Genomic DNA, 15,151 nt, shown 5'->3' on the forward strand with positions numbered 1-15,151 from the left:
GCTCTGGGCAGGCAAAGCTTGAGGGGACCACGCTGGTCATCTTGAGTGAGGCCAGCATTTGCCTCCACTCACATTATCCCAACTTTGTGGTTGAAGAAACTGAAGCACAGAGAGGTTAGGTAACTACCCCAGTCACCGAGCTGGAAGCAGCAGGGTCAGGACGGAACACAGGCAGGCTGGCTGCAGACTCTCCCACCTCTGCGTCCGTGAAACACCGCCATGGAAAGACCGCGCATCCATGGCGGCGGCTCTGTCCTCCAGCAGGTCACCTTCAGGCCCCCTTCCCCTTCTAAGGAAGAGTGAGACGCTCACTGACCCTGCCTGCCTCTCCAGCGTGCGGCGCTGGGTTTTCCTCGGTCTCCAGACGTGTCGCGCCCTTTCCTGCTCCTGTGCTCCACGCCTTTGCCTCACCCAGATTTCCACTTGAACACAATTTCTCCCAAGAAAACTCCCAGGCCTCCCAGACCAGCTCAGTTGTCCTGTTAATCCCACAGCACCTGCGTGAATGTTTAATAAGTCAAGGTGCTAGTGGTGCACAAGTCACCGTGCTGGTTGTGTTTACTAATTTAAACTTGCATGTGGTTGCTGCTGCAAAGGACGTGGTATTCGTAAGGATGCATCCCGAACAGTCCCTCACACTGCATCATATGGATGCCAGTTTGTGAAAGAGAAAATATGATTTGGAGACTTTGTGTTTTACACGGTTTTAGGTAGAATATGCCTCAGCGTGCCGTTTAGCTTGGGAAGAAGACCTGGATGGGGACAGATCCCGAGGTTCCTTCTCTCTGGGGGCCGTGGGTTTCCAGTGGGTTCACTTGGGCAGATGGGTGGCCTATGTGGGGAACATGTAAGAAGTATGCATGACATCACCCCATCCTCAGTGAGCCCCGGGCTTGGAGCACGTGCACCGGGAGCGGAACACACACCTCGGTTGTGTGTAGTTCCGAGCGGGATTAAATGCCAGGATGCGACACCCTCAGCAGGGAAGGCCTTTCCGGTTCCTGGGGACATTTGCTTCCTACACTTGGTCTGGCTGTATCTTTTCAAAACTAGAGATGGATTCGTCTCCATGCCTGAATCTCTGACTTAGGGTCTGAATGTGTTTGTGACTGTTGCCTGGCTCCCCGAGAGTGGGCTGCTGAGCAGTGTGTCTTGCAGAACGAAGAGGAAATCTTAGTGGAGTGTCGGGTGCGGTTTCTGTCCTTCATGGGCGTCGGGAAGGATATCCATACATTTGCCTTCATCATGGACACCGGGAACCAGCGCTTCGAGTGCCACGTGTTCTGGTGCGAGCCTAACGCCGCTAACGTGTCCGAGGCGGTGCAGGCCGCCTGCATGGTGAGTATCCCGCTGCGGGGACTGGTTCGACTGCACGCCCCTGGTTATGTTTTCTGTGCTGTGAATTGGAGCAGAGTCACTAACTTAAAAGGAGAAGAGCCTGATCCTAAAAGTAATGCTTTACCGTGTAACACTCTCCTGGGGACAGAATCAATTGTGACAAACAGTTTGCCATGTCAAGGGGCGAGGGCACCTGCAAGAAGCAGGGCTAGATGGAGCCAAATTCCGTTGAGACTCCAGGAACATTGGAAAGGACGATCTTTGAAACCACAAGCCTAAGGATTCTGTTCTTAGTCCCTTATTAATTTCAGGATGTGATCAGGAAATGTTGGTCATGTATGAGTTGGTACTGTTTTGAACCAACTCAGTACTTAAAAAAAAATTAGTGGATTGAATGGTTTTTATTCCAGAGAGTTGGTTTATGTGCACTGTTCTTACATGTTTTATTTACTTCGTGTCTATGAATTCAGTGCTTACAACCACCCTGTTAGGCAGTAGTTAGTTGTTTTATTTATGAGAAGACAGCGGCTCGGAGGAAAGAAGGGGCCCTGGGCACAGAGATGGCGAGTCTGCGTTCAGTCCCACCTGCTCTGGGTACCAAAGCCCAATGCTCTTCGCATCTTGTATGATTTCAAACAAACAACAATACTTTGTCATTCAAAATACTTTGAGCACCAGTGATGCTGGCACTGAGAAAGTCCTAGTAAAAGCGAGGGATTGTGTGAATGTGGGCATCAGCCTGAAGCGTGGTGTATCCTAGCAACACAGGTGGGGGCGGTGGAGCCAAGTGGAAGGACGCAGCGTCCATATCGTGAAGTGCCCATAATGCTGTGCCAAAGTGTTTATCTTCAGCAAAGATTGTTAAGCAGGAGAGTGGATTGACCATAGTAGGTCTTAAAAGTGTACTCGAGAGCAAAAAAAAAGAAAAAGTGGAAGACGGGCTGGGAGGAGGAGTCTGGGGTGGAGACGTCAACCAGGAAGCCCGGTTATTGGTCCAGATGTGGGTTGCACAGCATGGAAACCAGGAGCAGGTGACCTGGCAGATGTTGTGGAGAGTCTCATGGCGGGAGGGTTGTGGGGGGAAGGGGGCGCAGAGGAGATTCTGAATTTGAAGTACCTGGGCTTCATCTAGTTTAATCCACTTATGGGCAATTCAAGTAGGACTAAGAAAGCATCCTTGCATTATGGAGTTGAGGGAAATGAACCAGTAAAGCCGACTGGAATGGAGTCATAGATATGTGGTTGGGGCAAGGTCTTGGTGGTAGATTAAGAGCCTGGGGAGGGGCTTAGCCTGCTAATTGGGTTGGAGCAGCGATTTTCAACCTTTTTCATCTCATGGCACACAACCCAATAACTAAAATTCTGTGGCACACCAAAAAATACACTTTTTGGCCATCTGACCAAAAAAAATAAAAAGGTATAATTTTGATTCATTCACACCGGATGGCTATTGTTGTGTTAGCTGTTGTCGTTTTTTTATTTGACACTCTGAGGGAAAAGAGGTCAGTGCCCCTGACTAAATAGTCAGGTATTGCATGTTTTTAAGTACTTGTGGGACACAGGGTGAAAATTGCTGGGTTAGAGTGACTTTGAGACTGGCCAGAAGATGCCAAGAATCCAAGAGTACGTGGGTTTAGAGAAGTTGAGGGAGTTCTGTGGTTTTCCATACAGCACGTTGCTAGGTTAAGCATGAGGGGGAAGAAATGAGGTGGATGGCAGATAACGGAGGTGGGGAACAAGAAAAGAGCTGGTTGACTTTTATCATAAAAGACCCCCTTGAAATGGAGAGGGGCAGATGGGGAAGGGAAGACCTAGTGCACTCATTAGCTGGCTTCCTTACCACAGTCCTTTATCAGGGGTATAAGTCCCCCTCATTCTGTGGAGCCAGGATTATGCATATAAAGGAGCAGGGCCGGGTGGGGGAAACTGGGGTGAAGAGTCGAGATGAACCTCCTGACGGGGCGTAGGAGACTGAGAGGGGATGCAGGGACTATGTGAAGAAGAGAGAAGATGGGAGAGTTCAGCCAAGCAAAATAGAGGGTGACTATTTAGGTATGTCATGAAATTGAAAATGATCATAACAGATGGTTTTAGTCATAAAATGAATAGCTTTCAGCCTTAATTATACATTTCAAATGCCAATGGCTATTAAATAATTAGCTTTATCACTGGTTACAGTTTGTTTTCTGATTCCCAGGCCCATTTTATGTCTTAGAAGCAATTTTTTACTCATTTGCTTGCTACTTTAATGGCATTGGGGCAGCCCGCTGAAGAGGCTCAGCCAGTCCCGTATAAGGCCCGTTGATAAAATGAAACCTTTCCTTATACGCTGAAGCCAGCGTCCTGAATCACATCTGTATGCTTCTCCATCTGAAATATCTATACATGAATCTGTACCATCTGAGATGTCTGTGGCGTGAACATAGTCTCTTGAATCTCCTTAATTGTTAGGCAGATTTTGCAGCTGTGTGGTAGAGCCCAGCTGAAAATATTTTGGTGAAATTTAGGAAAAGGCGGAGAGGGATGGGGCAGTTTTGACTCTCGCTGGAACTGCCTCGTTCGCATTAGGAACTCCCAGTCCAGTGCGCCATGTGCCACAGCTGCCCGTTAACAACCCCGACTTCTAAGAGCATGGGGTCTGGGTTGTGGTGTGGACCTGGCGGGTACCTTACACAGAGGAGACACGCAGTGACTCATTTTTCGTGCGTTGAGGTTGGAAGGGGCTAGTGTTGAGGCCTAGGGGCTGTGACAGACACTGTGACCCAGAGTCTTGCTACAAATAATTTATGCTTCTCGGGGCGGGGGTGGGGAGCATCCGCCTGTTTCACACTGTACTGGGGGAATTATTAATATTTAAGTAGAGTTTTAAAAAACCAGTCATGGATTTATTTTCAGGTGCCTGGATTAGGAAATAATGGGATAAATTTTAACCTTTTTAATCTATTTTTTAAGAATTACTTCTCTTTGTCTAATACAAAAGCAGATGGATTGTGTTATTCTATTTCTTCCTGAAGGATAAGAAACTGTCCGTGGTGCCAGGATAATGGATTCTTTTAATTCATTCATTAAGGTTTAGACTTGTCTTAGACTTGTAAAACTTAGACTTGCTCTTCGACTGTGAGGAGTGTGAATGCAGCCTACCAATATAGAGGACAAGTAGAGGGAGGAGTTGGATGGAAGAAAAAGATGGCAAAAGCCAAAGCATCTTTGTCAAGCCTCAGGATCTTTTAAGAACATTTAAAACACTCCACTTAAAGAAAAAAGTCGCTAGCTTCTTGGATTCATGTTTAGGAGCTAGGTCGTTCACTTTGGGGAGTAAATGTATTGGTGATTAATTAAAATCACATTCGACAAGAAGGGATGATACGTTATTAACGACCATCAACCATGTTTTGTTTCAGTTGCGATACCAGAAGTGCTTGGTAGCCAGGCCGCCCTCACAGAAAGTCCGGCCACCTCCTCCGCCAGCAGACTCCGTGACCAGACGGGTCACAACCAATGTGAAACGCGGGGTCTTGTCCCTCATTGACACTTTGAAACAGAAACGCCCTGTCACGGAAACGCCGTAGCTGCGGATGCTAAAGGGTCCGTCACCTTTCCCTGGAGATCGAATAGCTACACTAAAGAACATGGACAGTGTCCGGCCTTCCATTCAGTTGCTGATGCTTTGTCTTCAGAAAATGTATCCTTCACCGAACAGTGTTAGACAAGCATGTTCTCTCTCTTGCCACCATCATGTGATATGAAAAGAAGCATGACTAATTTTTTTGCTGTAAGTTACATCATGAGCCGTGGAAGGTCTTTTTCTTATTGTAAATATCGTGAACATGATTAACTTCACACACACAGGGAAGAATGTGGCCACCCCCCTCCCTCCTCGCGAACTGATGCCGAGTCCTTGGAGTGAATGACGCCCGGGTTACGGTCTTCGTGACAGGATCTGTCCTGAGCAGCGTTGCAGTCCTACAGCACTTCGTCCTGTGTTCAACATTGGAGAAGACACTGCATCCCAGACACCACTGAGATGCTGTAAAAATAGGATGGTTTTTAGTTAAATTCATAAAATTGGACCTTTTCGTTGTCAAAATTGGCTATTGGCATCAGAATGGAAACCGACTGGCCGCTTTCCTTGACAAGCTCGACACGTGGACACCATTTCATGTCTGCAGCTGATTGTGGGGTATTGGGGGGAAAATGAAACTTCACAATTGAAAACAAACCAAATGTCAGAAATTAAAATTGAACAAAAATAGCCTTTCTTTTCAGATGGTTTTCAAACCGATTAAGAAAAAGGAAGAGGTTAACAAAATCATAATGCATTTTGGGTGGGACATATTCAAACTTCTGCCTTATATTGTACAATGCAGCTAGAGAATTATAGTTCACTATGGCCATTCTCTGCATAAACAACATTAAAATGAAGTATTCCTTGTAAGCCTTTTGTCCTTAGTTTGCTAATTAGCCAATATGCAATTTGGAATTGAGGAAATGCCATTTATATTTTATATTGTTACCACACGTTATTTTGTTAGTCCACCTCCTAAATAAACGTCTGCTAGGATTCCGCATCTGGCTCAATCTTACCCTAATGCTTTTTGCCCAGAAAGCTGTCTGTCCATCATGTATTTCCCATGGCAACAAATTACATTAAGTTGAACCTTTCTTGGATTTATGTGTTTACTATCAGAATTTGTTAGACTCCACTAGCTATATTTTTTAATTTATCTTTTTTTCATTATATTTTCAAGATTTAAAAATTTAATATCAGAGCAAAATCTATATAAGGACAATATACTATTTAACAAGTTTCCCAAAACTAACGCTTTCCTCCTCCTCTCTCTATAGGTATGAAACTTAGCTGTAAGTCACAGACTTAGACCCTTGTTAACATTGTTTTAAAAGGAATTTGCTAAGGAGATCAATCCAAACATTCGTCTTTTTAATGTCAACGTTAACATTTTACAACATCCAGTGATAAAACTGCTTTCTGTATATCCCCTGCTATGTGCTTGTCATATGGTTTCCACATCCTTATCACACTTGAGCCTTATAAGGTAGAGAAGGTACTAAACACATTTGAGAAATAAAAACATGAAGTACCGAGGCACTCAGTCTCTAAGCCTGAGGTCTGACCAAAGTTGGTGAGAAAACCAGGACTAGGACCCAGGCTTCCCCTCCCATTTGTAGGCTATGCCGCTTCCTCACCAGCCAGGGCATCTTCACACGCTGACTCTGGGCAAACCCAATTATGGTCAGGAAATCGCAGCATTCCCTGTAGAAGTAGGAAATGTGGCGGAATTCCTCTCACTGGTATGAATTATAACACCCTTGCCTTCTCGGCCCAGGGCTGTCCTGCAGAGTGCCTCTGGTGTGTTGGAGAGGACAGAATCCCAGGCATTTTTCCAGAGATGATGTTAGGGGTGGTGGAGATAGTCCTAATCCACGCAGCTTAGCCACCAGAGAACATGGAATGAGGAGTGGCCTCCTGCCTCTGTTCCCTCTCAGAATTCTGGAATTGTGGCTGGCACCTTCATGTTATGACAAAAAAGATGCCCCTCTAGAAATGAATTATACTTCTCACCAGCCTATATGCTTCTATCTGAAGTAACCAATACCATTTTCAGAAATTATTGCATTAAGAAAATCCATACTGTGCCCTTTGAAAGCTTTTCAAATTCAATCATGATCCTCTTTCATCTTGATCTCCACAATGAAATGTTTTAGTATGATAAACTTCAAACTTCTGAACAACAAATCCACTTTTATATTGGAAATCTCTACCAGAACCCTGTGTTCATTTTTTAAGGCATATGTTTGTTTATTTACAGGACCAGGCATACTGAGCTAGCTTTAAGTAGCAAACTGATTTATATATGCAATTATAGGATACATTAAAATGAATGATAGCCTTTACATATTGAAAACTTTACTGCAGATGCTTTGTTTTGAAGGTAGCTTTGCATACGAAATGTGGTTAATTTTGTAAAGTTACTTATGTTAAACAGTATGTTCAGACACTTTCTGCCATGGCCAAAAAGTATATATGAAAGTGTGTGTGTGTTTCTGTGCAGGGACACCAGTGTTTGACATGATGTTGTAGCGACACTCTGTTATCTATGCATTCTTTATGTCTGTCCTTTGGTAAACAGGCAGCCATGTTCACTATGCCTTGTATGTCTTCTCATTTTTTTAATTAACCTGTTAAATACAGCTTAAAATATTTTTATTTATTCTATTTTTACTGAAATATACTGCATTATTGTGTTAATGTATTATCTTTACTGGATATTATCTCACAGTGTATCCAGGTCTACGTAATCTCAGTGAACTATTCTTTGCCTAAAAGGTGGTTTTGTAATGATTTGTAGTCACATTTTTATTGGACTATGTAGATGAAAATGCTTAAAGTTCATTTTATTTTTTACAAGCAGCTAGACAGACACAGACTTGCCACCTCATATATGTGCTCATGGGCGGCATCAAGGGGAATGGCCAACATGCCTAGGGCTCAAGTTTTTACTTTGCAAACTAAAGCACTGCTCGGTGCTGCATTTTTATATCACAACGTGTGTGATCTCCTCCGAAAGAGACACATGTCCACATGCCTTTGTTTCCACCCAGAGCTCATTAGAACCATTGTTTTTTGTTTGTGTCTTATTGCATGAAGGGACATTCTTCTCATTTCCATTAAAATAAGTTCTTGGTGATAACCTGTTGGCACTGCTACTTTTTTAAAAAAATTCACTTTATGACTTTATGATCGACATTGGTAAATGATTCTACGGAAGGTCATTTACTAGGAGCCCTAAACCTTTCCTCCTTTTCTCATTTGACACACTCGTTTTTGTAAGCATTGCAACACATTCAAAATTTCACAAACAACTTGGGAAACATTTCCCTGGTATTAGCACAATTTAGTGAAACCACTCGCTCTCTGGCTTGCCAGACTGACTTCCCTATTCCACAGCTAACAGGTTGTTACATAGCCAGCAACATGAAGTGTATTTCAGCTTCAGGGGAACGCACTGCTCACACTTTATTGAGAGCTCTCCCTGCCACCCAAAGCAGCTTGTTTATCCTGAAAGAACATTTGGTTTTGCTTTCTTGCCCATTTACTGTTGACCACTTTTACACATTTAAATGTAATATGTTGTGAGAATAAACTTAGCTGCACAAAGTTTTTGGCTCATTTATCTGGCATGTCAGTCACATACATGCAGAAATAAAAATGGAAGTTCTCCACGACATTTTATTTTCAGATTATTCTTACCTCAAATTAAAAATTATTTCAGCCAGCCGGCACAGCTCAGAGGTTAAGCGTTGATCTATGAATCAGGAGGTCACGGTTCAATTCCTGGTCAAGGCATATGCCCCTGATTGTGGGCTTGATCCCCAGTGGGGCGTGCAGGAGGCAGCCGATCAGTGGTTCTCATCATTGATGTCTCTATCTCTCTCCCTCTTCCTTTTTGGAATAAATAAAATCAATAAGAATACATATTTAAAAATCATTTCAGCAATGTAAAATTCAGTTTTGATTAGTTGTTGCATATTTCCATCTGGTAAGAACTAGAAAGAACCTGACATCAAAGAATGAAGAATAGAGTTGTACAGGCACTAAATCCCAAGTCAAAGGTAACTAGAAAAACAAATCAGTTAAATCTGACTTATTGAAATGTTAGACATGTGGAAGAAGGAAACAGAATTTAAAGTATGTTCCCATTCTTTGCTCATCTTACTTTTCCCCCCGATAGTTTATCTCTTTTACTCTATCAAAGGCAGTTACTCTCAAGGAACAAAAATTAATTTTGGTTTCAGGTATTATATAGTGGTAAATTTAGATAAAAATCTGAATTTGCTATTGGAATATCTACAGTATTATTTTAGATTTTTGCAACACCTTTCTCTAGGAACCTCAAGAAAGAAAAATGTCAATGTTTAATTCTCCTTCACTAGAATTCTCAAATATTGTCTTTATCCCAAGTACTTTTCCTTTCTGACTCTACCACAGTATCTAAATAATTGACCATGCCCTTAGAGATTCTCAAAGAAACCTGCAGGCTTAGTGAATGGTTTAATCAGGATCTCCATATACTTCTAAGAGAAGAATGATTCAGAGGCAGGTGCATGTTATGTGATTCTGAATGTAAGCGGCTAAAGTGACATGACATGAATCATGCTGCTACAGACATCAGAAAAATATCCTGAACTATTTCCTAACAATAAAAGTTTTCTTTATATAACTTACCACAAAAACCTCAGACCTGCTACTTTTGGACAATGGAGTACTTTTCAGCCTGGGGCAGAGGGAAGAGGGTAGGAAAGGGATAGAGGATTTCTGGGATAAAATACCAAACAAAGTGCAATTCAGCTGCACTGGCCTCCCAGAGGCATGGAACACTCTAAGCCAGATGGAATAAGAGGGTGAAACACTATAACTTTTAGAGCAAAGAAACACATAGTTTTTAACTATTGAAATTAGTGAAATAAGTTGAGCATTTAAAATATTTGTACATTGTAAGAGTCATAATTAACATGGGAATCCTTTTGATATTGAAAATATAGTCTGGTTCAAATATAAAAACTTTTGTTTCCTTTCTTCATTGGCACATTTCACTGATAAATGTAAACCTTCAGCTAAAATAAAAATAATTTATTACTACTAAAATGATATTCACCATTTTTTATCCTCACTTCAAGTGAGAAAATAAAGAATAGAACATCAGAGCTGAAACAGATCTAAACATTTATCTGGAAGAGGTAATATTCTACTAAAATCATGCCACCTGAATTGAACATTCAGAAATTTACATAACACTGTCCAACACAACTGGATTCTGAAAATAGAATTTTAAATTCAAACTTTATGAATGTGTCTATGAACATTTTTTGAACAATAGGATTTCTAGGTGTAATTTATTCCATTTAATGTCAAGCAATTTCTTTTGCCATGATGGGGAAAAAAAAATCAGTAGGCCCAGAAATGATAATCATACCAATTCTTGGTAGACAATTGATCATATAGTCAAGATTAACTGATTTTTAATATAATTAACATACTGCTATATTTTCATTGTGCATCAGAAATGATTTACCAAAATTTGATTACTGTTTGCCATTTGACATGACTTGTAGATTTCAGTGTCACTTGTATTCAACAGTTTGCCTCTTCCTCAGAATTATTATTTAGATGGAAATTTGCTTATAGTCACTGTTTTACCATCTTATTTGGCATAAATAGAAGGGAGGGCCGATTATGTCCGATCTGCGCAAGATCCTGGAAGCTCTTCCAACGAGAAATAGCGTTCACTCTACCTGGACATCTGACCTACCCACACCTGGAACTTTGGAGCTTCCTGTTCTTCCTACTCAGACTCAACCTCCATCAAAACTCACATCATATTCATGCATGTTTTAATATTTAAGAAAAAGTGAACCTTGATAGTGACTGAAAATGTTAAACTGTGACTGACTAGACACTGAAGAGCAATCTAAAGTCGGTGAGAGAGGGCCAGCGTCTTTTCCACACCTGTGCTTTCAACTAAATTGCCTCAAAAGTTAAGTTAGGAAAAAAGCCTGTGAATAAGGTAATGTTTCCCTTCAGGAAAAACTGTTGCAGCTTTCTTTTCAAAGTGGTGTCCCAGGTCCCCACTGAAAGTTAACAAGGGTGAGACAAGTTCTAACAGCTGCTGAGTCTACACGTGGACATTCTAGAACAGATCAGCACTGAGATGTTGAAATCTCTGAGTTTTGCTTTGCATAACCACCTACATTATTGTGTTGTCTCACTTGTCTTAACTCTCTTGAAGCTAATTCACCTGTAGAAGACACTAAGTGACTGAAAGAATGGGTATCTTGTGTAGGGCTGTCTAGCCTTCAGAGAAATACCACGCTGAAAAAAACCCTGCTCTTGACCTTGTAGAAAAACCACCACACACACACCAGACAATCAAAGCCACGGTCGCCGATGTCTGAGGAAGGAAGAAGGTAAGTTTCCTTTAGGCTTTTCCCCTTTTCTGGCGATCGGTGGCGTGGAATGGTAGCCGGGCACAACAGTTTTGGGTGCAAACCAACGATAGTAAAAATGTGGAGCTGGTATATGAGGTCTGATCCCTGGGGGAGGTGATAATGGGAACATTACTGGAGGCAAAACAATCTCTACGGGTTTCAGTACCACCATCTTGTCTTCAGGGCGAGGTCTCACGAAGTTTGTGGGACGTTCATACGGTCTGGGGAGAGATGTGTTCTTCATAAAAGCAGGCACCAGGGGATTGGCGGCAGGCTTGCTGGGTTTTCTGGCCTGTGAGGAAGCACCCACTGGAGCTGTGCCTTTCTGTAGAAGAGAGGTTTTTGTCGTTGCTGCCTGTGACCCACTGGCATTTTCACTAGTTTCTCGGTTCAGAAACTCAGCAATTTTCACTTGAATGCCTTTACTGTCAGTAGAGGGAGCTTTTGGCAATGTTGTTTTTGATTTTTTCTTCTTCTCCCGTTTTGAAGATTTACCCAACTCAATTCCCTCCAGTAGACCTTTTGCTGCAGCGCGAGCCAACACATCTTTCACAGACACTGTCTCAGATGGGTCCCGCTACAATAAAGAAGCAGGTACTAAATGTGGGAGTTGATTTAGTGTGTATACTACAAGTATTTATCAATGTTTCAGAAGAAATAAAAGAGTACATTATACTAAAAGAAATAGTTTTTAGGCCTTAGTCTCTAATATATCCCATAAGCCTCAGCAAATGACTTCTGTAATTAAATTTCCTTATTTATGAACCTGACAGGGGGAAAAAAAATGACAGAGCTTATTTCTTATATGTGAAATAAGATGAACTAGGTGTTGACAAAGTGTATGGAGAAGTGGGGATGGAGAATAGGCAAGAGAGGAATACTCAGGAGAAATAAAAAGATAAAAATAGGTTATTATTATTATTTTTTTGCCACACAGTAATCATTCTTATTCCTGCCCTTTAACTATGTATAAAATAAGCACACTATTAACAAAATGCTCAGAGACTTCCTGAGGATTTGTTGTTTCCTTACCTCCCTTGTTAGAACAGAAAGAAAACAACCATTGGTAATTTCAGATGGCTCCATTCTGAAGAATTTATCAGCAGATGAATGTACTTCCTTTAAGGAACACAGTGGAAGGACAGGAGGACTAAGCCTGCAGGAGATAGGAGCAAACAGTCCTAGTTAGAAAGGCTAATTTGCCAATGGAGGGAGAGAGTAAATTGCAACAAGTTTTCTTCTATTATGTTTTACCAGTCATTTAAACATAAATTCCAAGCTAGGATAAAATACTGAAACTGTACATATAATAAAAGCATAATATGCTAAGTGTCTCAACCAGTCACTATGACACCCACTGACCACCGGGGGGTAGACGCTCCCACCGGTAGGTTAGCTTGCTGCTGGGGTCCAGCTAATTGGGACTGGGCGAGAGGGCCCAACATATCTGGAGCCCTCCCGTGGTCCCTCCCCGGCCAGCTGGTCCCCCTCAGCCTAGATCGGCCCAGGCCAGCCAACCTCCCACAGTCCCTCCCCAGCCAACCCCCAATGGCCCCAATTGGGACTGGGCGAGATGGCCCCAATCAGCCCCAATCACTGGCCAGGCCGAGGGACCCCACCAGTGCACGAATTTGTGCACTGGGCCTCTAGTACTATTATAATTTTAAAACTCTAATATTTCATGTTTACTCATAATTTAGTCTACTTCCCAAGTTCTCCACCTTTAAAAAAAACTATGCCAAGAATACCAACCTTTTAGCAAATTAAAAATTCTTCCCCAAATCATTAATATGTTAACACCAAAAACAGGCTCCCATAATGAAAACAGGTTAATATGTATAGTAATCACAAAGGTACAATCCAAAAAATCCTGTACTTCCACATGTTGTCAAACTACACCAGGTATGACTTCCTTCTTTTACCTTTTGCACAATTACAACATAAAAATTTGGCCTAGCATTTTAACTACATTTTTCTTCCCCAATAACATTTTTAGTATTAATGAATGAATTATGTAGTGTTCAAGAAAGTTCATAATAAAAACTTCATATCAGAAATAAAAAATTCTAATCACTAATATGTTTTAAAAAATGTTTTGGTTTTTGTATTTAATATTTAATTTCTTATTTAATAGTAAGTGGTTCATTCATAAATAATAAATAATTCTTATATTTCCATACTTTTACAATTAAAATTTATTTAACCAAGGCAAAATTTATATAAAAACTTTTCATATAAATTAAAATATCAGAAACTCTTAATAATTTTGTCTATTATATTCTGAAATTTAAAACCATTTTAAATGTATATGTATTAATGATTTGCCTACTGTGCAAAGCACATAAAATATTGATTCTCATAAATGGTTTACAATTTAATTGTAGACACTACTCAGTTCACAATATAAAGAACTACAAATAAGAATGCTGAGCAAACTAGAGACAAAATTACATGGTAATACAGAATAAAATACAATCAACTCTGGCCATGGGAGATATCAAATGTGAAGATTTCACAGAAGTAGTAGCCTCGGTGCTATGTCTTTAAGAATATTAGGTTTCCAATAAGGTAAGGAGGTGATTCTAGACAGAAAGGAGAACATGAAAATGTCTGTTTGGGGTATGGCAAGTGTATCCATGTGTCTGGGGCATACAGTGAGAAAAGGGATGGAGAGGTCACTTAGAATGTGGGCAAACACACATGACCTCAAATGACACACCAAAGCATCTGACAAATGGAGGTGCTGTAATAAATGCTTATGCTGAACTGAGCTGTTAAAATACTAGTATAATAGTAGCTAGAGCTATATGATAAAGGCAAGAGAACTAGTTGCTCCTCTTGCCAACTTTATAACCAACAAACTGAATTTCTAAGGCCTATTCATATATGTTCTCTATACATAGAAATAATAAAAAGAAATGTTTTCACTTAAAATATACTCTCTGCTAATAATCATTTCTTCCCAATTTGGAACATAGCTCCACAGTGTAAATATGAAGGCTGGGATTTTTGTCAGTTTTAATTGACTGATATATTCCTAGCACCTAGAAGAGTTTCAGGTATCTAACAGGTATTCAATAAATACTTATCTGATAGGCTATGATGTATTTTAACTATATATACTAGTATGGTACTAGTAGTCCATAATTAAGATTGGTCAGGTTACCTTCTAGAAATGCCCTTCCAAAGCAAAATGATTTCCAAACCCCAGTTGACAGCCCATTTCTTTGAATAATTCATACCCAGAGTCTCACACCTGACTGAGATGATGACATTTGGGATTTTTTGATTTGATGATATCAGGATATTATATAAATTCATTTGACTGAAATGTCTAGAATAGGCAAGTCCGTAGAGACAAAAGTATCTAAGTGGCTGCCAGGAGCTAGGGGACCAGGGGAATGAGAAGTGACTCCTCAGTGGGTTCAAAGTTTCTGTTTGGGGTGATAAAAATGTTCTGGAATTCGTGCTGATGGTTGCACAATATACTAAAAATACTTCCTCAGTATACTAAAAAGCAGTGAATTATGCACTTTAGAATGATGAATTATTGTTTGTGGATAACATTTCAATTTTTAAAACTTATTAAAATAGGAACCGTTCCATATATTTAGTGTATATATTATCTATATACAGGCATACCTCATTTTATTGCACTTCGCTTTATCTCCCTTCACAAATGTTGCATTATTTACAAATTGAAGGCAAGACCCTCCACAGCAAAAAGATGTCGACTCACTTTATTGTGGTGCTCTGGGACTAAGTTCGCAGTGTCTCTAAGGTATGTCTGTACACACACACTCATGCA

At 40.8% G+C, this 15,151-nt stretch overlaps 2 protein-coding genes across 12 annotated transcripts in view; one reads left to right on the top strand and one right to left on the bottom strand.

The window, feature by feature from the left end:
* The window catches only part of APBB2 (amyloid beta precursor protein binding family B member 2), a 256,229-nt gene extending 247,714 nt beyond the window's left edge, over positions 1-8,515 (top strand). For 6 of the 11 annotated variants that reach the window (XM_014455591.2, XM_006088476.3, XM_006088480.3 and 3 more), the window contains 2 exons: positions 1,159-1,338; positions 4,740-5,669. In XM_014455591.2, coding sequence (XP_014311077.1) covers positions 1,159-1,338; positions 4,740-4,907 — 348 coding nt within the window. In that variant the 3' untranslated portion in view covers positions 4,908-5,669. Of the gene's footprint in view, positions 1-1,158; positions 1,339-4,739 lie in introns of all 11 variants that reach the window. The other 5 variants (XM_023753624.1, XM_006088481.3, XM_014455588.2 and 2 more) reach the window with 4 other exon arrangements.
* A 458-nt stretch (positions 8,516-8,973) lies between these two features.
* Positions 8,974-15,151, bottom strand: part of NSUN7 (NOP2/Sun RNA methyltransferase family member 7) — a 38,589-nt gene continuing 32,411 nt past the window's right edge. The window contains exons 11-12 of the mRNA XM_006088484.3: positions 12,376-12,499; positions 8,974-11,920 (exon numbers count right to left, since the gene is read on the bottom strand). Coding sequence (XP_006088546.1) covers positions 11,285-11,920; positions 12,376-12,499 — 760 coding nt within the window. The 3' untranslated portion in view covers positions 8,974-11,284. The remainder of the gene's footprint in view (positions 11,921-12,375; positions 12,500-15,151) is intronic.

The sequence above is a fragment of the Myotis lucifugus genome, unplaced genomic scaffold (genome assembly GCF_000147115.1).
Source record: "Myotis lucifugus unplaced genomic scaffold, Myoluc2.0 scaffold_48, whole genome shotgun sequence".
In the NCBI taxonomy this organism is placed as follows: Eukaryota; Metazoa; Chordata; class Mammalia; order Chiroptera; family Vespertilionidae; genus Myotis; species Myotis lucifugus.